At 41.4% G+C, this 22,869-nt stretch overlaps 5 protein-coding genes across 8 annotated transcripts in view; 3 read left to right on the top strand and 2 right to left on the bottom strand.

Annotated features, from left to right (window-relative positions):
• Positions 1-7,385, top strand: part of LOC110180430 (uncharacterized) — a 117,228-nt gene extending 109,843 nt beyond the window's left edge. For all 3 annotated transcript variants that reach the window (XM_086835412.1, XM_086835410.1, XM_086835411.1), the window contains exon 4: positions 4,670-7,385. In XM_086835412.1, coding sequence (XP_086691538.1) covers positions 4,670-5,781 — 1,112 coding nt within the window. In that variant the 3' untranslated portion in view covers positions 5,782-7,385. The remainder of the gene's footprint in view (positions 1-4,669) is intronic.
• Setd3 (SET domain containing 3) overlaps positions 1-22,869 on the bottom strand; it is an 86,828-nt gene that overhangs the window by 25,058 nt on the left and 38,901 nt on the right. The window contains exons 2-4 of the mRNA XM_086835413.1: positions 18,246-18,443; positions 10,773-10,883; positions 9,380-10,590 (exon numbers count right to left, since the gene is read on the bottom strand). Of these exons, the coding sequence (XP_086691539.1) occupies positions 9,380-10,287 (908 nt within the window). The 5' untranslated portion in view covers positions 10,288-10,590; positions 10,773-10,883; positions 18,246-18,443. The remainder of the gene's footprint in view (positions 1-9,379; positions 10,591-10,772; positions 10,884-18,245; positions 18,444-22,869) is intronic.
• Positions 10,954-14,858, bottom strand: comt (comatose). The gene is made up of 6 exons (XM_020948047.2): positions 14,254-14,858; positions 14,096-14,184; positions 13,812-14,030; positions 12,118-13,746; positions 11,897-12,055; positions 10,954-11,770 (listed from the first exon to the last, which is right to left on the bottom strand). Exons 1-6 carry the CDS (start codon positions 14,260-14,262, stop codon positions 11,638-11,640), a joined length of 2,238 nt encoding a protein of 745 aa, XP_020803706.1. The 5' UTR covers positions 14,263-14,858; the 3' UTR covers positions 10,954-11,637.
• LOC110180380 (uncharacterized) lies at positions 15,687-21,936 on the top strand. The gene is made up of 3 exons (XM_020948048.2): positions 15,687-15,822; positions 15,885-15,981; positions 21,090-21,936. The coding sequence occupies exon 3, from the start codon at positions 21,090-21,092 to the stop codon at positions 21,756-21,758; it is 669 nt and encodes a 222-aa protein (XP_020803707.2). The 5' UTR covers positions 15,687-15,822; positions 15,885-15,981; the 3' UTR covers positions 21,759-21,936.
• The window catches only part of mew (multiple edematous wings), a 60,313-nt gene continuing 54,949 nt past the window's right edge, over positions 17,506-22,869 (top strand). The window contains exon 1 of one of the 2 annotated variants that reach the window (XM_020948044.2): positions 17,506-18,412. In XM_020948044.2, coding sequence (XP_020803703.2) covers positions 18,225-18,412 — 188 coding nt within the window. In that variant the 5' untranslated portion in view covers positions 17,506-18,224. The remainder of the gene's footprint in view (positions 18,413-22,869) is intronic. The other variant, XM_020948045.2, reaches the window with a different exon arrangement.

Genomic DNA, 22,869 nt, shown 5'->3' with positions numbered 1-22,869 from the left:
AGGTCCAGAAGCAGGTCCAGAAGCAGGTCCAGAAGCAGCTAGGAGCAGCTCCAGTAGCAGGTCCAGGAGCAGGTCCAGGAGCAGGTCCAGAAGCAGCTAGGAGCAGCTCCAGGAGCAGGTCCAGAAGCAGCTAGGAGCAGCTCCAGGGGCAGGTGTAGGGGCAGGGCGAAAAGCGGGTCCAGGAGCAGCTCCAGTAGCAGGTCCAGGAGCAGGTCCAGAAGCAGGTCCAGAAGCAGCTAGGAGCAGCTCCAGGGGCAGGTGTAGGGGCAGGGCGAAAAGCGGGTCCAGGAGCAGGTCCAGGAGCAGGTCCAGGAGCAGGTCCAGGAGCAGGTCCAGAAGCAACTAGGAGCAGCTCCAGGGGCAGGTGTAGGGGCAGGGCGAAAAGCGGGTCCAGGAGCAGCTCCAGGAGCAGGTCCAGGAGCAGGTCCAGGAGCAGGTCCAGAAGCAGCTAGGAGCAGCTCCAGGGGCAGGTGTAGGGGCAGGGCGAAAAGCGGGTCCAGGAGCAGCTCCAGTAGCAGGTCCAGGAGCAGGTCCAGAAGCAGGTCCAGAAGCAGCTAGGAGCAGCTCCAGGAGCAGGTGTAGGGGCAGGGCGAAAAGCGGGTCCAGGAGCAGCTCCAGTAGCAGGTCCAGGAGCAGGTCCAGAAGCAGGTCCAGAAGCAGCTAGGAGCAGCTCCAGGAGCAGGTCCAGAAGCAGCTAGGAGCAGCTCCAGGGGCAGGTGTAGGGGCAGGGCGAAAAGCGGGTCCAGGAGCAGCTCCAGGAGCAGGTCCAGAAGCAGGTCCAGAAGCAGCTAGGAGCTGCTCCAGGAGCAGGTGTAGGGGCAGGGCGAAAAGCGGGTCCAGGAGCAGCTCCAGGAGCAGGTCCAGGAGCAGGTCCAGGAGCAGGTCCAGAAGCAGCTAGGAGCAGCTCCAGGAGCAGGTCCAGAAGCAGCTAGGAGCAGCTCCAGTAGCAGGTCCAGGAGCAGGTCCAGGAGCAGGTCCAGAAGCAGCTAGGAGCAGCTCCAGTAGCAGGTCCAGGAGCAGGTCCAGGAGCAGCTAGGAGCAGCTCCAGTAGCAGGTCCAGAAGCAGGTCCAGAAGCAGGTCCAGAAGCAGCTAGGAGCAGCTCCAGGAGCAGGTCCAGAAGCAGGTCCAGAAGCAGGTCCAGAAGCAGCTAGGAGCAGCTCCAGTAGCAGGTCCAGGAGCAGGTCCAGAAGCAGCTAGGAGCAGCTCCAGGAGCAGCTCCAGGAGCAGGTCCAGGAGCAGCTAGGAGCAGCTCCAGTAGCAGGTCCAGAAGCAGGTCCAGAAGCAGGTCCAGAAGCAGCTAGGAGCAGCTCCAGGAGCAGGTCCAGAAGCAGGTCCAGAAGCAGGTCCAGAAGCAGCTAGGAGCAGCTCCAGTAGCAGGTCCAGAAGCAGGTCCAGAAGCAGGTCCAGAAGCAGCTAGGAGCAGCTCCAGTAGCAGGTCCAGGAGCAGGTCCAGGAGCAGCTAGGAGCAGCTCCAGGAGCAGGTCCAGAAGCAGGTCCAGAAGCAGGTCCAGAAGCAGCTAGGAGCAGCTCCAGTAGCAGGTCCAGGAGCAGGTCCAGGAGCAGCTAGGAGCAGCTCCAGTAGCAGGTCCAGAAGCAGGTCCAGAAGCAGGTCCAGAAGCAGCTAGGAGCAGCTCCAGTAGCAGGTCCAGGAGCAGGTCCAGGAGCAGGTCCAGAAGCAGCTAGGAGCAGCTCCAGGGGCAGGTTCAGGAGCAGGTCCAGGAGCAGGTCCAGGAGCAGGTCCAGGAGCAGGTCCAGAAGCAGCTAGGAGCAGCTCCAGGGGCAGGTGTAGGGGCAGGGCGAAAAGCGGGTCCAGGAGCAGCTCCAGGAGCAGGTCCAGAAGCAGGTCCAGAAGCAGGTCCAGAAGCAGCTAGGAGCAGCTCCAGGGGCAGGGCGAAAAGCGGGTCCAGGAGCAGCTCCAGAAGCAGGTCCAGAAGCAGCTAGGAGCAGCTCCAGGGGCAGGTTCAGGAGCAGGTCCAGGAGCAGGTCCAGGAGCAGGTCCAGGAGCAGGTCCAGAAGCAGTTAGGAGCAGCTCCAGGGGCAGGTGTAGGGGCAGGGCGAAAAGCGGGTCCAGGAGCAGCTCCAGGAGCAGGTCCAGAAGCAGGTCCAGAAGCAGCTAGGAGCAGCTCCAGTAGCAGGTCCAGGAGCAGGTCCAGAAGCAGCTAGGAGCAGCTCCAGGAGCAGCTCCAGGAGCAGCTCCAGGAGCAGGTCCAGAAGCAGCTAGGAGCAGCTCCAGGGGCAGGTTCAGGAGCAGGTTCAGGAGCAGCTCCAGTAGCAGGTCCAGGAGCAGGTCCAGAAGCAGCTAGGAGCAGCTAGGAGCAGCTCCAGTAGCAGGTCCAGGAGCAGGTCCAGAAGCAGCTAGGAGCAGCTCCAGGAGCAGGTCCAGGAGCAGGTCCAGGAGCAGGTCCAGAAGCAGCTAGGAGCAGCTCCAGGGGCAGGTGTAGGGGCAGGGCGAAAAGCGGGTCCAGGAGCAGCTCCAGGAGCAGGTCCAGAAGCAGCTAGGAGCAGCTCCAGGAGCAGGTCCAGAAGCAGCTAGGAGCAGCTCCAGGAGCAGGTTGAGAAGAAGGTCCAGGAGCAGGTCCAGAAGCAGCTAGGAGCAGCTCCAGGGGCAGGTGTAGGGGCAGGGCGAAAAGCGGGTCCAGGAGCAGCTCCAGGAGCAGGTCCAGAAGCAGCTAGGAGCAGCTCCAGGAGCAGGTCCAGAAGCAGCTAGGAGCAGCTCCAGGAGCAGGTTGAGAAGAAGGTCCAGGAGCAGGTCCAGAAGCAGCTAGGAGCAGCTCCAGGAGCAGGTTGAGAAGAAGGTCCAGGAGCAGGTCCAGAAGCAGCTAGGAGCAGCTCCAGGGGCAGGTGTAGGGGCAGGGCGAAAAGCGGGTCCAGGAGCAGCTCCAGGAGCAGCTCCAGGAGCAGGTCCAGGAGCAGGTCCAGAAGCAGCTAGGAGCAGCTCTAGGACCAGGTCCAGAAGCGGGTCCAGGAGCAGGTACAGGAGCAGCTAGGAGCAGGTCCAGGAGCAGCTCTAGGACCAGGTCCAGAAGCGGGTCCAGGAGCAGCTCCAGGAGCAGGTCGAGAAGCAGCTCCAGGAGCAGGTTCAGAAGCAGCTAGGAGCAGCTAGGAGCAGCTCCAGTAGCAGGTCCAGGAGCAGGTTCAGAAGCAGCTAGGAGCAGCTCCAGGAGCAGGTCCAGGAGCAGGTCTAGGAGCAGCTCCAGGAGCAGGTCTAGGAGCAGGTGCAGGAGCAGGTGCAGGAGCAGGGCGAAAAGCGGGTGCAGGAGCAGCTCCAGGAGCAGGTCGAGAAGCAGCTAGGAGCAGCTCCAGGAGCAGGTCCAGGAGCAGCTAGGAGCAGGTCCAGGAGCAGGTCCAGAAGCAGGTGTAGGGGCAGGGCGAGAAGCAGGTCGAGGAGCAGGTGGAGGGACACGATCCGAAGAAGCCTTTAAAAAGCTATAGACCTAATCTAGACCTAAACTAGACCTAATGAAATATTACACTGAAATAAATACTAGGCAATAGCAAACAGCACACTTTTCAATGGCTTTATTCTGGTAGCACATTTTTGCACATTTTGCGGGTGAATGTGTACACATTTTTTAGAGGGACATGTGAATGGTGAATAAAAGGAAGAAACGAAAAAAATAAGACTTTTCGAGCAGTGTATTCCCTCTAGAAGACCTCAAATATTTCCAATATTTATCAATTTGTATATATGGAAATTTTTTGGATAAATTCAAATTTTAAAAAACTCATAACTCTGTCAAAAAAGCATTAATTAAAATTCGAAAAGCATTCCTATGCTAGTTTTTGCTAGATTAATAAAACTGCATACTCCATTAAAAATGCGAATTTTTGGGCAAATTTTGACAATTTTAACGATGTAACCCCTTTGCAAAAATGGAAAAATATTTGAAAATTTTATTTTTCTGCGGGAGATGTCTAGAAAGATTCTCCTATTGATGCTGATCAAGAATATATATAATTTCTGGGGTCGGAAATGATTCCTTCACATCGTTACAAGCTTCTGACTAAAATTATGATGCTCTTGGAATGCGCATTTTTTTTGACAAGGCATTCACTCAGTCTAAAATAAATATTTAGTATTCATTTTAAATGAAAAATTAAAATGTGAATAAGAAAATATCATTCGCTTTGTGCGTTTTCGAATATTTTACTAGCAATTCACTTGTCTTTACTTTATACAGTGGAATCGAATTTTAATTTGAAATTTAAACATAGGTGAATGGAAAAATAATACGCTTTTCTTCCCAGAATATCAAAAAGTGAGAATTTACGTTACCCATTCACATGATTGTAGTTTTTAATGAGTACTTTCCGTAGAATCCAAATGAGAATAAAAATGTGCTAATAGGAAAAGGCTTAAAATAACCAATTAGATCTACTCCTCTTTTTCCTCCATAATTTCTACACTTAACATCAAATAGTTCAATAGGAAATAGTTGAATAATCGAAATACTATCGAATACTATCGCATACTATCGAATACCTAAAAATTAAAATAGTCGTAGAGTTTTTTTTATAAATCTAACGATCTATAATGAATAAAGATCCCTAATCGACAAAGTTTTGGATTACTTTTGTTGTTCCTGCTGCCCTGCTGCCATAATCTATATCCCGCTCTCTCTGTTTCTCTATTTTTGCATTCCTCTTCTATCCTTCTTATCCTTGCAGGTCCTCCGTATGCACCGGCATCCTCCTCCTCATCGGCCTCGATTGGTGTGGGCACTGGAACCATATCCATTAATCAGCGAGGTGAGAAATCCCTGGGATTCTTTCCCTCCTGGAAGACCCTGGCCCTGGCCTCACTGGCCACGGCCACGGAGGAGCGTAATCCCTACTTTCTGCCACCGCCACGTCTCCTGCTCGATGGCAGTTCGAGTTCCCAGGAATCCACATCCTTGGACAGCAATCCCGAACCGGAAGCTAGCATTGACATCGACCTGAGTGTGAGTCCCTATGGCGGTAACAATTCCTCATCGATGCTGCTGGACAACGCCCGATTGCCGGTGAATAACGATGTGATCGATGAGATCGAAAATGAGGTGGCACGTGCCCATGATCTGCTCGACTTGGAGCTCTCTGGACCCGGTTTCCATCGCAGTCCAGCGGCAGCGGCGGCCACCTCGGCGGTGTCACAGCAACATCTGAGTAGCCTTTATGCCAGCATGCCATCCGGTGTGCGATCCGCAATTGTGGCCAGCTCAGCGATTGTGATCACAGCCCTGGCCACCTTCCTAGTGGTCTTTGTCGTCTGCCGTTGGAAGCAGCAACGTCGTCGCAAGAGTAGCTATCTCCGCACCTACAATGCGATGAAGAGCAAGCTGCCACAGATGGTGCAACCATCGCGACGCTCCTCGATGCGTCAGCACATGGAGGAGCTTGTCATTGGCTCGGGCACCGGCACCGGCACCGGCACCGGTTCCGGATCCAGTCCAGGCATTGCTAGCATCTCCACATCGGTGGCCTGCTGTACGCCAGTGCATCAGCTCCAGCAACGTCAGAGTTCTCTACTCTTTGGACGCGATGGTACGGCGACATTGAGCACCACCACTGCCACCTCCCTGACCAGCAATACGAATACCACATCAGGTGGCACAAAATCAGGAGCAGCGGCGACATCATCCTCATCAGCATCCTTGGAGATTCAGCAGCTGAGTGGAGGAGGAGTAGGAGGAGGACGTGGTCTCCGAAGTGCACACCAGAAGCTCAACACCATGGATCCCAATTCGCCAGAGGTGCAGGAATATCTATTCGATACGCTGCGCAAATCCTTTGACAATTAGGCAATAGGCTATATAGACGCTCCTCTAGGAACAATAGACCGTTGTTTAGGCCAAGTTTTATATAAATGTACACTCCAAACACACACACTCTCCCCCAAAGTCATACCCTAGAAAGGCCAAGGAGCTAAAAAGTTAGTCGATTAATTAGTTTAAGAGCAGGTGAAACGACAGGTGGAGTATGTGTTTTTTTTTCGGAGATCGATTTAGAGGAACATTCTGTGAGAGAAAAGTAAAACTAACGAAACAAAATACAAGAAAATAAACATTTAGGACAGTGCGGGGCATAACCAAGGGGTTGCTTTAAAAATCGAGAAGAAGTAAATAAAATATAAAAGAAATTAAATGCAACTAAATCTTTTGCTTTTTGTATTTTTCAGTTTGCTATTGAATTAAATGATTGAAGCAAAAATTAATCATAACAATCATATTTGTAATCCTTGAATCGATTTTTATGAATATTTTTCTATGACAATTTTGTTGAATAATCAAAGTTTAAAAAACTCATAACTTAGTCAAAAATGCTTTAATTTCAATTCGGAAAGCATTCCTATGTTAATTTAGCAGGTTAATAAAACTGCATACTCCATTTAAAATGTTATTTTTGGCCGATTTTTGCAATTTTTAATGATGTAACCCCTTTGCTTTTTTTCAAAAAATGGGAAATTTGTGAAAAAATTGTTTTTCGCCCGGATAAAGCTAGAAAGATTGGCCGGTTGATGCTGATCAAGAATATATATGATTTATGGGGTCGGAAATGATTCCTTTACTTAGTTTTGAGCTCCTGACTGAAATTATAATACCCTTAAAAATCCCTCTTTGGCTGTATTTTTGAAACTTTTGATTTAAAGCACCCTACGGTCATGTCCCGCACTGTCTGCTAGTCTCTAAGCTCGGCAAACTATCGTTTCCAACTAACTAGAATCTAAATTACAGAATAAAAACCAACAAACTAAAGGCACTCTCTTTCAACTAAATCATAAAATGGGTTTCTTAAGCACAAAACAAAAAGAAAAACAACACACTAGCAAAGGAAAATATTCGTAACACAAAAGGAAAAACCATTGTGAAAAGCAGGAACAGGATTTTGGCACAAAAAAAATCGAATATATGTATGAAAAAAGAGAAGAAAAATCAGAAATGCGAGAAGAGAAAAGTAAAAACCATTTATGAGGACAATAAAAAATATAAAAAAAAAGGAAAGAGAAAAAAAAACTATGTTCGAGACTAATTAAACAAAATTCGATTTCGAATTAGATCAAGGCAAAGGCATAGATGGGCACAAAAAAAAACAAAAAGTGAGCAGCTACAACAACAACACTAATAGTTTGAATGTTCAAAATGCACTGCAAGAAAAGAAATGCGAGAGAAATAGAACAAGATACTTGTGTATTTTAGTTTGTAGAGCAGGCACATTATTTTTGTTCAATTCTCAATGCCCCCCAGCCCCTCTCTCACAGTAGTAGAAGAACATCTGGCGACAGAGAATATATATAATATATATATAAATAAATATAAATATATATTTAAGCACGCTCAAATATGTATGTAAATAAGTATCAATTTGATTTTTTTGAGAAATAAAATGTAGAACAAATTGTGGCAAAGATTTTAAACATTTTCAAACACACATATATATTATATAGTATATAATATATAATACTATAAAGTATATATGTATATGCAATTCAATGGTTTCTTGCGATCATCCGAAGTTTGTCCTCGAAATTCCGCCACTCCTATAAATAGAGTCCGCCGAGTGGAGCAACAACATGCTCCAGATGAACCGGCCCCGACCCCGTGCCAAGTGGAAGCGGAATCCGTAAATAGATCCCCGCCAGAAGCCAGACGAACCCGGAGGAGGAGGGGGATGATAGGATGGAAGGTCAACAATGGTTTGTGGCCATCTGTACTCCCAAAAAAAACAAAGGAAAGAACCAGCTGGTGGCATCTTAATTAATGGCTTACGAAAGGGATTCGGGATTTTGTAAATTTCCCTTTTAAAGGTTTGTTATTACAAAATCGAATCTTTCGATATAAACATTATGATTTTGCTGATTTTTCTGCTTGCTAATCAAACTGAAGAGCGAAATAACAAAAGACCCCTGGACTTCTTGTTTAAGTCTGGCTTTTTTTGTTGAGAGAAAATAAAGAAGAAGCCTAACCAAAAATAAATAAATAATCAAGAAATCTGCTGAAGAGCAATAATTCTTGGGAAAAATAATACCAAGGCGGAGATCAATAATCAAAAGTAATAATTCTTGGGAAAAATAATACCAAGGGGGAGAAATCAAATGTTTACAGAGTCGGAACAAATCAAAAACCAAGCTAGGGTTTTGATTTGGATTTAAAATGGATTAAATTTTGTTCTTAATTTAATTTGAAATTGATTTAAATTTAATTTAAATGTGATTTGAACTTAAATTGAGTTGTATTTAAGTTTGATTTTAATAAGATTTGAATTGGGTTTGAATTGAAATTGATTTCAATTTGTTTTGATATGATTTGAATATAATTTAAATTATATAATATAAATTTATATATGTTCTTAATTTATTTTGAAATTGAATTAAATAATATAAATTAAATATAAATTAAATATGATTTCAAATTGATTTAAATATGGTAAGAATGTGATTTAAATTTTATTTAAATTTGGTTTGAACTTAATTTGAATTTGGTTTGAATTTAATTTAAATTTGATTATAATGTGTTTTAAATTTAATAGAATTTTGATTACCATATATATATATTGTAATTTTAATTCCAATTTAATAAGATTTAAAATTAATTTATATTTTATGATTTCAATTGTTATGAACAAAATTTAAAATTTAACTTGAATTTTATTTTTAAATGATTTAATTTTGATTTGAAATACATTTCTAATTGGATTAATTTTTATTTCATTTTGATTTTAATTTAATTTAAATTTAATCTGAATTCAATTTGATTTGAATTTGTTTCAAATATGATTTTAATTTTATTTGAAATTGATTTGAATTTAATTCGAATTTCATTTAAATTTGATTTTAATGTGTTTTGAATTTATTTCGAAATTTAATGGAATTTTAATAAAAACTTGATTTAATTTCGATTTGAATTTGATTTGAATTTAGTTTGAATTTGAATTTTAAAATAAGTTCTATTTAAATTTTATTTAAATTCTATTAAATTGTTATTTAAATTCTATCTAAATATTTAGTTTTTTAAATTCGAATAATATAAATTATATTTCATTTAAATTTGAAGTACATTTGATTTAAATTGTATTTGAATTTGATTTCAATTTGAATTCAATCTGATTTTAATTTGAATTCAATCTGATTTCAATTTGATTTCAATCTGATTTCAATCTGATTTCAATTTGAATTCAATCTGATTTCAATTTGATTTCAATTTGATTTGATTTAAAATTCCTTTAAAATTTATTTAAACAGTACGAATCAGTGTTAGATATTAATATGATTTGAATGTGACTCGAATTTAAAATTAATTTCAAGTTAATGTAATTCACTTATGAATTATGATTTCAAATCAAATCAATACTAAAACTAGAACTGTACCCACCACCTTAGAGCGCCATTTACGGCCAACTCACCTGTACAGCTCATAGCACAGGCCGTGCTGTGTGAATAGGACACCCATGGAACCTCCTCCATCATTGCTGCTCGCCTCCGAACGGATGTGGGCACACTTGTACATGTTGGCATACTGGCGGGCAATCACACGGCACTGACGCAAGGCCACCGCACCGGCGGCGGTGCCCCGAAGGCGCTGCATCTGCGCTACACTAAAGTACAGCACCGTATTGTACTTGGCCGGAAGCAGATCAATGTAGGGATGCCACTCGCTCTCCGTGCCGCGCACCTTCTCGATGACCAGGGCATAGGCCAGATTGAAGTTCGTCAGCAGCGGATAATTGCAGAAGAGACGCCGATCCGATTCCGGGAGATGTTCCTCCGAAAAGATCAGCTTACGGGGCACACTTAGCACTTGCTCGTCGGCGGCCAGGTCACGGGTGGCCCGTAGGCCCAGTTGGTAACCCGGAAAGATGGCTATCTCGACGCCATCGCTGCGCACGCCGGCCGCTTTGGCCCACTCACTGAACGCCTGCACTTTGGCCAGCCGCTGCTGATCGTCGCCGGCGGCGATCTCCTGGCACACCGCCTTCTGCAGTGGCTCCTCCAGTTGGGTAATGCGCTCCAATAGTTTCTGCAGCTGAACATACTGGGTCCACTCATCATTGGGATTTGCCGGCTGTACTTGCACCAAATCCAATAGTTGCAAAACCAATTGGTTAAGCTCTTTTCGCTGCTTTCCATTTAGCCGGGGGATGCGTCGTTGCAGGGCATTCTGTTCCTCATTCTTATTGTTGCTGCTGCTGTTGTTGTTGTTGTTGGTAGTGGTGCTGCTGGAGGATGCAGCTCCACCGCCGCCGGAAGCGGCTCTAGCTTGTTGCGCCTGCTGCTGTTTGGCTTTGTTGTTGCGCTTGCTGTTCTTGCCCATGGCGCTGCCGGTGGTGAGGTGGTGGGGGGCTGAAGATAATGACACACAGAGAGCGCGCGCGATCGAGAGAGAATGTAGCACCGCCGGCTTTGAGCCAAATAAGGAAAATAAACTCCAAATGCAGGCGGCAGGCACGACGAAAAAAATAAAAGCTCAGCAGCACGTGCCTGGCGGTTTATGTATGTGTGTGTAGGTGTGCGGCGGGGGCGACCAGCTGTTGCGCAAGTGTGACCAGTCGTGAAAATACCAAAAAAGTTAGCCACCCCCGCAAGACCGTTACTTCTTGATTGGTTATCGGGTGGACTGTGAAGGCAGAAGAACTCCAATTATAATCCTTAGAAGTAGTATACAATTTACTTAAAACTAGTTTTACTTATTTCTCACACCTTTTATATAAATAGACTTTTTAATACCCAACATAATTTATCGATAAATATAAAAAATACCAAACATTAAAAATATACCAACTTGAATTGGATTAATACCTGCAGACTGGTCACACTACTTTAATCGACCGATAGGTATGTTATCGGAAGCTTCATTTCAAATTTGATTTCCGTTGCAATGGCTCTCAAACTGTAGATGTTCGATGTTCTCTGTAAAATAAATAGAAATTTACTTTAATAAATATAATGATTAAAATAATTCAATTAAATCGAACTTAAATTGGAATTCGAGATCGTTTGTCTTTATTTGAAGATATATATATATTATTAGATGTATAACATTGGCGGTTAAGTTAACAATATAGTGGATTTAATAAATATTCAATTATTTAGTTGGGTTTTCGTTAATATTATCGATAAACAACGTTCACAAAAAACTTTGGTGTTCTTAATCTGCTCTCTGATATCATATTATAATACGTTTCGAAGCGAATCCTAAAATTAAAGGTAACGAGAAAGATTATCATGCTATTATATATATATATATATGTATGTTTATATATATATATTAACAAATTTAGCCAGCTACACGTGTTATTTATAAATGTAATTGAGTATCTCTCGCTCTGCCTGTGCTTTCACCAACTCCTACACTGCCGTCATCAAACTTCTTCTTCAACTTCAGGTCACGGATCTCACATATCTGTCAGATTTGATTGTGCTCTGTGGGGGGGAAGTCAGAAGCACAGGAAAGTCCTCCCGGAACTGGGACTGTTTACTGGTACTGGGACCGAACAAACAACGCGAAGCCTGGATAGTATGTATATAGATATATCTTGTCTATGTATAGTATAAGTTTGCGGTGTATTATGGAGAGTCTGATTCCGCATCCATTTGCTCTATCCCGATCTCCGCTTAAAAGCTAATAATTGAGACTGCATCTGGGCCGGCATAGGTTACTCCATCACTGCCTGGCCACCATGTCGAGGCCACCCTCCTCCTCCATTTTGGACAGGAACTTGATGGCCCGCTGCGATGGCTCCGTCTGGCGGGCCATATCGATTAGGCCCAATAGCTTCTTGATGCCAATGAAGACGCTAAAAGTTAGAATAATATAGTTACAAACTGATTGCTAATGGAACGATATTATATGATATATAAATAATGATTTTCTTGATCCATATTCATCTCTAAAAGATGAAATTGTATTATTTAAGACATACCGCTTGCCGGCCATCTTCTTGCCAATGGCCTGAACCTCGCCCTTGCTAAAGATATCCGTGTGCTCGAGCACGGCCAGAACATGCTCCGGATGCGAGAGATTTGGTACATGCAGCACCGAGGTAAATGCCGTCAGCATCTCCATCTCCTCGAGCACCTCCCTGGAAGGCAATGTCAATTAAATGCTGTTCTTATTACAAGATAAGATTCTCTTCAAACTTACCGCCTGCTGGAGGTGCACAGGATGAGCAGTTTCCTGCCCTTGGGTGGCTGTTTCTTGAGCAGCACCAGCAACGCCTGCAGCGTCATGTTCGAGTAACGTGGTCCAATTGAACCATAGTCCAGCAGACGCTCTACATTGTCCACCACAATGCAGCTGAGAGTAGAACGATAGGCATCGTCGAAGATCTTCCTGATATGCAGGCACTTGGCTGACTCGGTATAGCCCACCATATCCTCCGGTGAGCAGACCTTGACGAATGGGAAATCCGACATCTTTGCGAGCTGAGCGGCCAAAGCGGTCTTGCCAGAGTTAGGGGCACCGGCCACTAGCACAGAGACCAAGCCACTTGATTCCGGAGCCTTAGCCTGCTGGACATAGAGCATTCCATCCTCCAGAAGATTGCTGACTGGGGTACCCCAGTTGATCACACCACGGGCCAGCATATTATCGAGTATCTCCTGGGCCGTGCCAAACGCCGGCTTAATATCATTCTCCAGCGAATGGAGAAAGTCATCGCGATTAACCTTTAGCTTCTCCATGGCCTCGGGATCTACGGTGACCTTGGCATCGGCCTTAATCAGACGATTCATGGCACTGGACTGGGCAGCACGCACCAGACCCTCCAGCTCGGCGCCACTAAAGTTCTTCGTCAGAGCTGCAATCTCCTTGTTATCCACATCATCGTTGATCTTGTTGAAGTCCCTCATCCGCTTCGTATGAATGTTGAGAATCTGGACACGTCCCTGCTCATTCGGCAGACTGATCTCCATTTGAACTTCCAGGCGACCCGGTCGCAGGAGAGCCTCATCGATCATATCCCGACGATTGGTCATGCCAATAACGAGAATATTGTTCAGCTGATCAACGCCATCGATCTTGGTCAGCAGCTGATTGACGACGGTGTCGTGGACACCGCTATTACCGGCCACACTGCCACGCTGCTTGCAAATCGCATCGATCTCATCGAAGATGATGATGTGCAGTCCACTATTTGGACCGAGGCGCTTCTCCTCCTCCTCGGCCTCGGCAAACAGCCTGCGAACATTCGCCTCCGACTCACCCACATATTTGTCCAATATCTGCGGTCCATTGACTATCTTTGGCTCTCGGGCATTCAGCATAGTTCCAATCTGACGCGCCATCAGGGTCTTGCCCGTGCCAGGAGGTCCGTAGAGAAGGATGCCCTTCACATGCTTGCAGCCCAGCTGCTCGACGAGCTCCGGCGGGAAGACACGCGAGGCAAAGGCACGACGAAAGATCGAATTGAACTCCTTGTCCAGGCCACCAATGCCCATCTTGCCAAAGTCCCAGTCCGGATTAATGATAGACTGGCGCACCACCTTGCCCTTGCTCTTGCCCTGAAGATTCAGGGAGCTATTCTCGGCCTTCTCGAACTGCACCACCGTGTTGCCAAGGATGCGGCCAAAACGTACATTGCGCATGGCCGGCTCCTTGCCCTCGCCAAGGCTCTTGGGATCGATGGCCTCCAGTGATTTGACCGCCAGTCCCAATAGCTTCTTATCCTTGAAGTTAAAGACCAACGATTGGCCCACAGTTAGGGCCATGCCGGCGAACTGCATTATAAACTCCTTGGCCATTTGATCCGAATCATAGGGCTCCTGGGACACACTAAGGGATCAATAATATATATAATATAATCGAAAGGACATTATGTAATTCCTGCATACACTTACGTTTTCTTCTGCAGAAAGTCCGTTTCAAAGGAGACACATGTTATGACATCGGAGCTGGCATCGAAGCGATATGGACGCACCTCCAGCTCCTGGTTAATAGAGACCATGGCCCACTTCCTCTGGACCAAAGAGAAGCCCACATAGCCGCTGGGCACCTCAACGGTCTTCTCCAATGCAAAAATAAAATGCTGACCGGGTGCCGGAGAGATGTCTGCATATCTATGATTAGGGGAAAATATATATAAATAATGGTAATTAGTCATGGGAGAGCTGAGAAAACCCACTTGACATCCTCGGGAAAGTCACTAACACTGACAATGGCTCGATTGGTGAGCGATAGCTCGTCCGTGGGACACTTTGTGGCCTTCAAGCGCTGCTCAAATGTAAGGAAACCATTATAAATAACTAAAAGTACTTGATAAATATATAATCAAAGACTCACATAAGCCATGGCTGCTCCGGATTTTCCACTAGGGGTTGTTTATGCCCACAAAAAAAAAATCGATGCCAAGAGCTTTGGCGGACGCGCACTCACAAAAAATGCACAAACTTTTCACTTATAACTGTAAAACTCTGCAAAGACGATGTCACACCGTAACTTAAACTTTGCCTAACTTAATTAGTTTGCCAATTATTTTGTAAATGTTTAGAGTAAGATCACTTGTGTGTTCTATTGCTCCTGGGACGCTTTTTCACAGTCTGGCAAAGAAAATTCTCTGTAGCTACGGTTAGTTTTTCAATAAATTGCTGCACACGCGCGCAGGTGTTTATGACCGCGCTGCCCGGTGAATAGTTAGCCGCGTTCGTGGGGAATGCTTAAGTTTTTTAAATATAACGCGGGTAAACTTGTTATAATTAAACAAAAACTTAGCCTAGTCATATTAATTTTTTTAATTATTTTGCATTTGTTTTAAACACAGCTGTGCATTTTCCTTCACTGCATTTGGAATTTATTTCTAATAACAAAAAAAATACAGGCTCCGTTCATTTTTGTCAGTAAGCCCCAGCGTAGACATGTTGCAACCGTAGAGGGTGTTCTCTCACTACGCTCTCAGAGAGACAATCGCTGGAAGTGAAGAGCGTAAGAGAGAGTAAAACAGCTAATCTCACCACCTTAAACAGCTGTTTGCAGCATGAGAATGGCGACAACCGTATACGTTGCTCGGTGAATGGTTAAGAAATTCGAATTGAAGGCGGGAAGTGCAAGAATAAATAAAAGCAAAGAACACAGAAATTATCTCTGACAAACTCTTTTACTTTAATGCTGGCTGTTCCGCATTATATGTTGAATAAATTAAAAATGCTTTTTCGTTCCATTGCTATGACCATTTCGTGTAGCACATACAGCTTGCTAGAAATTGCTAAAATTTGTTCGGCCAGCTGCCACATCTGAATCGTGTTGTCCTTCTTGCTGTCGTCTTCAATGATTCGCGATAGGATCGCGCTCTGCATGGTCAACATCTCGGTGATTTCTCGGTATTGATCCTCAACCAACTTGGCCTGGCGACGACGCTTGAGCTGCCCATAAACGATTAATCCGACGAGCACCAATAGAGACAACGCCAAATAGTATACCGATACGTAGAGCGATAGAATGCCGAAAAATGTTGGTTTTGGATCGATTTTGTGAAAAAGATTTGGAAATACTGTATGTAAATGTTTTTTTATCAAAAATTTAAACTCATCGTAGGGCTTGTTTGAGAACTTCATTTTTGATGTTGCTCGATGTTTACTCTTGAAAGGGTCGATGTAAACTGAAATTTCCCCAGAACACACACAGTCAGGTAAACTGACAATTGCCAGTTTGGAGTTGGCATGGATTACTAGACGAGTACAAAAATGTTTTGGGAATGCACAGATTTTTCAAATCCACATCATATATTTAACTGATTTCGATCTAGGCATCATTGACTTTGGTTTCGTCTTTCCTACACCAAGCCTTGGATATTCAGTTTCAGTTTATCACTCTACCAGCACTTGTTCACTTGGAAACATTTTCATTCGTTACATTGTAAGATTAAAAGAAGCATCTAAAATATATACTCCAAATATAGCTCTTTATAAATTTTCTAGTTTCGATAAGGAACATAAGTAAACTACAATTTTTAACAGAGTTTTACATACCTAAGGCAAGAAGAATTCACTACTCCTGATTTTCGCATCATAAACGGTGAGTATTTGGGGTAAATAACTTGCACAAATCGAAACAGAAATCTTTAAAGAAACAATTTCGAAATCGGTCGCCCGTTGCGCGCGTTGTGTTCGCTGACAAAAGTTTCGTGGCACGAAACCCGCGTTTCATGCATGGTTGTTGCAACTAGTATTATCGAACATGTTTGAACATCTTCGAACGCAACGTTTGTACACCGCAACAAATTAAAGCAACCTCCAGTTCTGCAATATTTCGGTTCTCTTTGTTAAATTTCGTTAAAATATTTAGGTGACATTTAAAGCAAAGGTTGCTGAATTAATATTTCAGTTTATTTGCCGCTTGTAATAATAAACAGTGAAATAGATTTGTTGTGCATTTTGGTACGAAAACAAAATCTATATATTGCCGAACTCAAATACCGTTTAGCAAAGCCAAATATACGCATTCAAAAGAATTTGCCAAATTCGTATATTTCGGTATTAAAAATTCGTCTTCGCCTGTGACTATTTCGATTTCTTGCAGTGCAGAGCACATGCAACTTCGAGCGGCAACTACAACCGCAACGAACCTGAGAGATAAAGTGGACTTCGACTTTTCAGCTCTGTGGATTGCAACTATGCCTCTTTTTCAGTGTTGACATTTTAGCTATTTTTCCTACTAGTTCTAGCATTTACCAAGTGGCACGTAAATTATGCAGCTTTTGTAACCCCTTATAAAATTTTCAAATTTCGGAAAATGATAAAAATTTATTTTTTGACCGGACATGACTAGAACGACTGGGCTGTTGATGCTGATCAAGAATGACTCAAATGACTCTGACTCTAATTATATTCTTCAAAAAGGTATAAAAACAGACATCATAATTAGGCCGAAATTGCATTAATTTTAATTCGGAAAGCTTTTATGTGCTAGTTTTTATTGCAGAAACAAATCTGCATAATGCGTTTGTTGATGCTCCTTTCAGTTTTTGACTAAAATAATAAAAACCTGCTAAAAGGTATAAAAACAGACAATTTGTTTCAAAAATCATATTTATTTTAATCCCGTGCAGGGTATTTTAATTTTAGTCAGAAGCTTTAAACTAAATGAAGGAGTCATTTCCGACCCTATAAATCATATATATTCTTGATCAGCATAAACAGGGGAATCTTACTAGCTATCTCCGAAAGAAAAATTAAATTTTTAAAAATGTTTAATTAAAAAAAAGAAAGGGGTAACATCGTTAACATTTGCAAAAATCGGCAAAAAATTCAATTTTTAGAAATTTAAATTGAGTATGCAGATTTATTAATCTAATAAAAACTAAGACAGAAACGGTTTCCGAATTGAAATTAATGCATTTTTGGCTCAGTTGTGAGTTTTTTAAACTTTGATTAGTCGAAGAAATTGTCTTATAAAAATATTAATAAATGCGATTAAAGAATGCGATTTAATATTTATAATATTTTCTTATACAATAAATCGTTAATGCTACGAATGCAATTGATGCCTGGATATGCTAGATTTAGCCCGAAATAAGCCAAATTGGCATCACAGCATGGTGGTTTGAAACTTGAAATTCAGTCTGAATAATACAGTTGTAAATTGGTAACGGCAGCGATCCGACGTCCGTGGTGCCAAGATATAGCCTCTGAATCGTGAAACGTGCAACAAATAATCATTGTTTTGAGGGCAGAGTGCGTCGAAAAAATGTGGCAAAACCAAACGAAGCGATTAAAGCATTTACTCTAATTTATATATAAATATATAATTTTTTTGTTTGCTACAAATCCAAATTTGTTGTGATTATTAGCTTAAATAGTTGCGAGCGGAAAAGTTGGTAACACTGTTTTCGCCACCGCGGCTAACGGAACGTGTGAATCGCCAAAGTTCGATTAGGAAATCACGAATCTTTATCAATAATGCCGAACCGTTTTTGTAGTACCGTGTTTACGTAATTGCAAAAAAAAATTAAAATAAATATAGTTAGTTTAGTAGTTTTTTTTTTTTGATGTGCCGCGAGTGAGTGAGGAAAAGCAGCGAAGGAAAACGGAAAACTGCAGCGTGGAAAATACGCAAAACTACCTGTTGGAGATACGAGATCTCTCTTTCTCCCTCTCTACGTCCCTCCCTCCCTCTCCCTCTCAGCGGGAATTTATATTGAAGGTCGCACCGGTGCCGTGACCAGTGCACGTGCATTTTTCCACCAAAAATATATCCATAAATAATACAACAACAACAAAAAATACAGGATATAAATAATAGTAATACAAGTAAAAATTATGGCTTGCTCTGCGACTCACCTTATCCCGCTGATTATCCCATGCCTAATCCTGCCCTGGCTCAGCGCCGGCTTCAATCTTGAGCAGCGGCTGCCCATTGTTAAATTCGGGCATCAACACTCGCATTTTGGCTACTCGGTGGCCACCCACACAATTGGCGAGGCCCATTGGCCCAACAAGACAAATTGGTAAGTCCAAAACTGGCGCCAAACATAAATCCTAGGAAATAAATCAGAAAGTTGGAAAAAAATATAAATAAATAAAGCTGGGGAACAAAATGTTGACCAGATTTTATAAAAACAAACTAAACGCATGTCGAAAAAAAATGTCAAGTTGTTAATATATTTAAAGATACTTTTTGTATCTTAATTATTGAGATACAAATTACTCAACTTAGTTTTCTTACAAAATAAGTCATTATTTATATTAGTAAAAATGCTGAATATATATTTAAAGATATATTTTCACTCTATCTTTATCTTTCCTAATTCAGCTTAGTATTTGTAGTTTTGAAATAAATTTTAAAATATATGTTTAACGAGATAGAAGGTAGAAATAAACTAAAGCAAATGAATATGGTTAAATAAATATAAATAAAAAAATATATATATTTCCTAAAAGATTTTTATATATTTTAAACATTTCTTTTCTAATATTTATCTCCTAATTATTAAACAAATAAAAACCAAATTTTCAAAAAGTCAAACCTTAAATATTATTACCAATATAATATAAATACCAATAAACATTTCCCACAATTTTTTCTTGACCAAAAACGATTACTTAATCTTCTGCGTAACTTCTGCCTTAAGAATTCTTGGCTTAAATTTCCTACCAACAAAATTTAGGGTAAACGCTAAAGCGATTTCAGGTAACAAAAAAAAGAAAAAGAATCGCCAACAAGTGGTTCTCTATATACAAAATTCTTGGGAATCTCCTGGGTGCCCGAAAGAAAACAGGTTTTGATTTTTGCCAAATCGATTTCAACTTTAATTGACTGGCATTGATTGTTATTAATCAGCAGCGCCAGCAGCCGGTTAACAACAATAACAACCTTAAATAATAATAATTTGCATTGCAATCGCCATACGATGTTTGCTAATGCGCAAAACTTGTTTTCGGAGTCGTATTTTTTTATTTATTTATATACACTTTGTGTATGCTGCTGGGATTAGCATAAAGTGTTTCGAATATTGATTATTTTGAGAGATGATGCCAGGGCTTTAAAGATGCTTAAATAATAGTTAAGGCCATTAAGCAGTTGGGGGAGGAAGTTACCTTTTTGAAAATTTCACGTTAATGAAGTAATAATGAAAAAAAAATAACCATAAATATAAACAATGTATAAGTCGTAATTTTTAATACCTTATCTCTACTATTTTTAATATAATTATTATATTTCTTTAAAAGAAGAAGTAATATTTTACTTATAATTTATCAATAAAGATTTTTTTGGTAATATAGTTTAATTAAATTACAAGCTCCCTTGCTAATTCTTTTGCTATTTGAAATGTAACAAATTAATTATGGAGAAAATAGCAGAGACTTTCCATTTAATCCATTAATTTCCAAATTAATTTCTTTTAAATACCCAAAGCTTAACCAGAGTGTAAAAAATATTTAAACAATTTTTTTTACTTATTTAAAACTTCACTCTTTAACGTTTTTAAAGATAAAGTTTGATTTATTTGCTTAGCGATAGGAAAATGAGTTTTTGTCGCAGACGTTTTATTATTTGTTTGTTTCCATATTTCCATTTGTTTATTTTACATTTGGCTTTTATTTATTTTACTTTTATATATATATATATATTTTTTTTGCAAATATTTGTGACTCTCTTATCGCGTTTTTTTCGCCTCATTTTTATGGGTCCGCTCAGCTATCAGCCCTGAGATAGCCTGAAGACAAATGGAGGAGAACAGTCGAAATGTTTGTCTTTCTTTCGGGGAATCGCTTAACCCCCGACTGCCTGTCTCTTCCTCACTTATGATTAACCCTTTTTGCACTCACGAAGCGGATGTGTGGATTAATTTGAGTTTTCACGTTTGTCTTGGCCGGTCATATGATGTTTTTTGATGTTTGCCTGTTGATGGCTCATCCCCATTAAAGGTGTCACCGGTCTGACTGACTAGGCTTTCCTCCTTAACAAGTCGGTGACAATGTCTATATATATATATAAATATATTTATATATAAACCCCTATAGCCCCCTTTAGTCCCCCTTGAGCTTTGCTTCGATTTGCGAGCCAAACTTGGCAGACAAAACGGAGCCAGACGTCGGCGGCCATAAAAATGGGCAGACAACAAATCTGGAATCAATACAAGACTAGAGGCCAAAAGGCACTGAAAAAAAATATAATAAAATATAGTTACAAAAATAGTACAAAATATATATATACAAAAATGTATATAATAACTTAGAAGTAATATTAGAAAATGTATAAAAGAAACCCTTTCATGGTATTATAATTTCAGTCAGAAGCTTAAAATTAAGTGAAGGAATCATTTCCGACCCTATAAAGCATATATATTCTTGATCAGCATCAACAGGCTAATCTTTCTAGCCATGTCTGAAAAAAATTAAAATTTTTAAAATCTTGAAAAATCGACAAAAATTTTAATTTTTTTACATTTTAAATGGAGTATGCAGATTTTTTAACCTAATAAAAACTTACACAGAACAGCTTTCCGATTGGAAATTAATGAATTTTTCACTGAGTTATGATGAATTGAAGGGTATAGGAATTTCGGTTCAAATATCACCTACTTAAGTGCTATTTTTCTGAGTGTAGTTTGGGTCTGTCTCCTTCTCAGTGGGTCAAAGCAATTACACTTGGGCCTAATCGAGATTTCCACCTTCTCCTAGATGGAGCGACAGTCGGCTTCCAGATCGATCTTCACGATGAGGAATAACAACCCATTGTCGGGACGTCCATTAAGTCCATCCCGGATGGCCTTAAATGATATATTACAACGTAAGGAATTGGAGAAAATTCATACCGAACGATTAATGCAAAATCTAAGAGTGGTCAAGAAGAAGGCCTCACAGATTATGAATGACCACAAGAAAAAACCATCCGACATGAAGCGAATGGTTCTCGTCCTATGGATAACCCTCAAGGATCTGATTGAAAATATGGAGAAAGAGTCAAATTCCGATTCAGCTGAAGCTTTGCCAAATCAAGGCTATGAAATAGGTGAAAAATCGGAGGAGCAGCTGGTATTTGAGGCCACGCAGAAGTTACTGCAGATGCGGCAGGATGAGCCCAAAGATGACCTCAAAGTTGAAGAGAATGATCCTAAAGAACAGGATCTTGAAGAGTTTATACGCCAGGAGCAGGCCATTGAGGCGGAGCTCCGTAAGCAGATGGATAAATGGTATCATTGGTATCACGATGACTCTGTCCAAGACCTTGATGATGATGAAGAAATTTACTTTGACGCTACCTCTGAACCATACGAACCTGCTATATGGGACTCAGTGAAGGATATTGCCAAACGATGGTGTGAATTATTATATGAGCAGATGAATTAATTTTAATTCCTGCCGTCATTTAGTTTTGTTTCCCAAATTTTTTAAGTTTTTCAAGGATATACTAGAACTTTAAATATGCCTTTATATGGCTATATATGTAAAATGTAAATTTACATTGAAACACTTGAGAGAAATGTCCTGAAGTATTATTAAATATTGTTTTGTTTTTGAAAGTTAATCACTTGTGTATTATGTATGTTAGGTGAGCATTATCAAGGCTTAGCTTGGTTTATGGTTTCGAAAAAGAAAGAAGGGAATTTATGTATGAATCAAAAGGTACAAAGACCGCCGCACTGCAATCAAAAAACCATTTACACGTTCACTTGCACGATCCGTGCTTCCTCGAATCCGTGATGGTGCCCCTCTCCAAAGTCCATGGGATCCAACGTCATGTCATGTCATCCAGTACAGTCCCCCCTCTATACATGTATCCATCATGTTCCATCACGTGCTCCTGTGTGGTCGCTTTTACCTTAGCTCACGCGTGAGTCATGTGGCAAGAATCGGGAACATTGGAAAACGGAACGTAAGTAGTTTGGTAGATTGTGGGTTTTTTTAAATAAAAGTATTTCTTCAACGATAAAGAAACATTTTAAGAGATACAAATTTATAAAAAGTAAAACACAATTATAATTATTTAGAAAAGCAAGTAGTTCTACTATTTTGTTCAACAAACGTGCTAATGGTTGGCTCGTTTTATAAATTACCATCGCTCAAAACCAATGATTCAAAAAAGCAAATAATAATTAAGAATAAAGGTCAAGTTATAAACATGTATCATTTAAAGTGTACGCTTCATTTCATTTAGTTTTTTATGATTCAGGGCATTCTGATACATTTCACTCTGACTCTCCACTGATTCATTGCGTTCCCCGGAAATTCTTTTCTTCCGTTTTTGTTTCGTTATCCTTTCGTTCCTAATCTGCCACAACGTTTCTCTCTATTTTCTCTCGTTTCCATTCGTTTCATTTTTCCTGTCCTGTATATCCTTCCGCTTTATTTTGTTCCGTTTTCCATTCATTAAATTCCATAAACAAGAAAAACGAAACATTACATTATCTCACCGGATGCGATGAGACTTTTCTCAGTGAAGGCCGGGGACGAGCACTAA

The sequence above is a fragment of the Drosophila serrata genome, unplaced genomic scaffold, assembly GCF_035046125.1.
Source record: "Drosophila serrata isolate PLE 108 unplaced genomic scaffold, ASM3504612v1 contig_276, whole genome shotgun sequence".
Classification (NCBI taxonomy): Eukaryota; Metazoa; Arthropoda; class Insecta; order Diptera; family Drosophilidae; genus Drosophila; species Drosophila serrata.
This window is presented reverse-complemented; position numbering and strand designations above follow the sequence as displayed.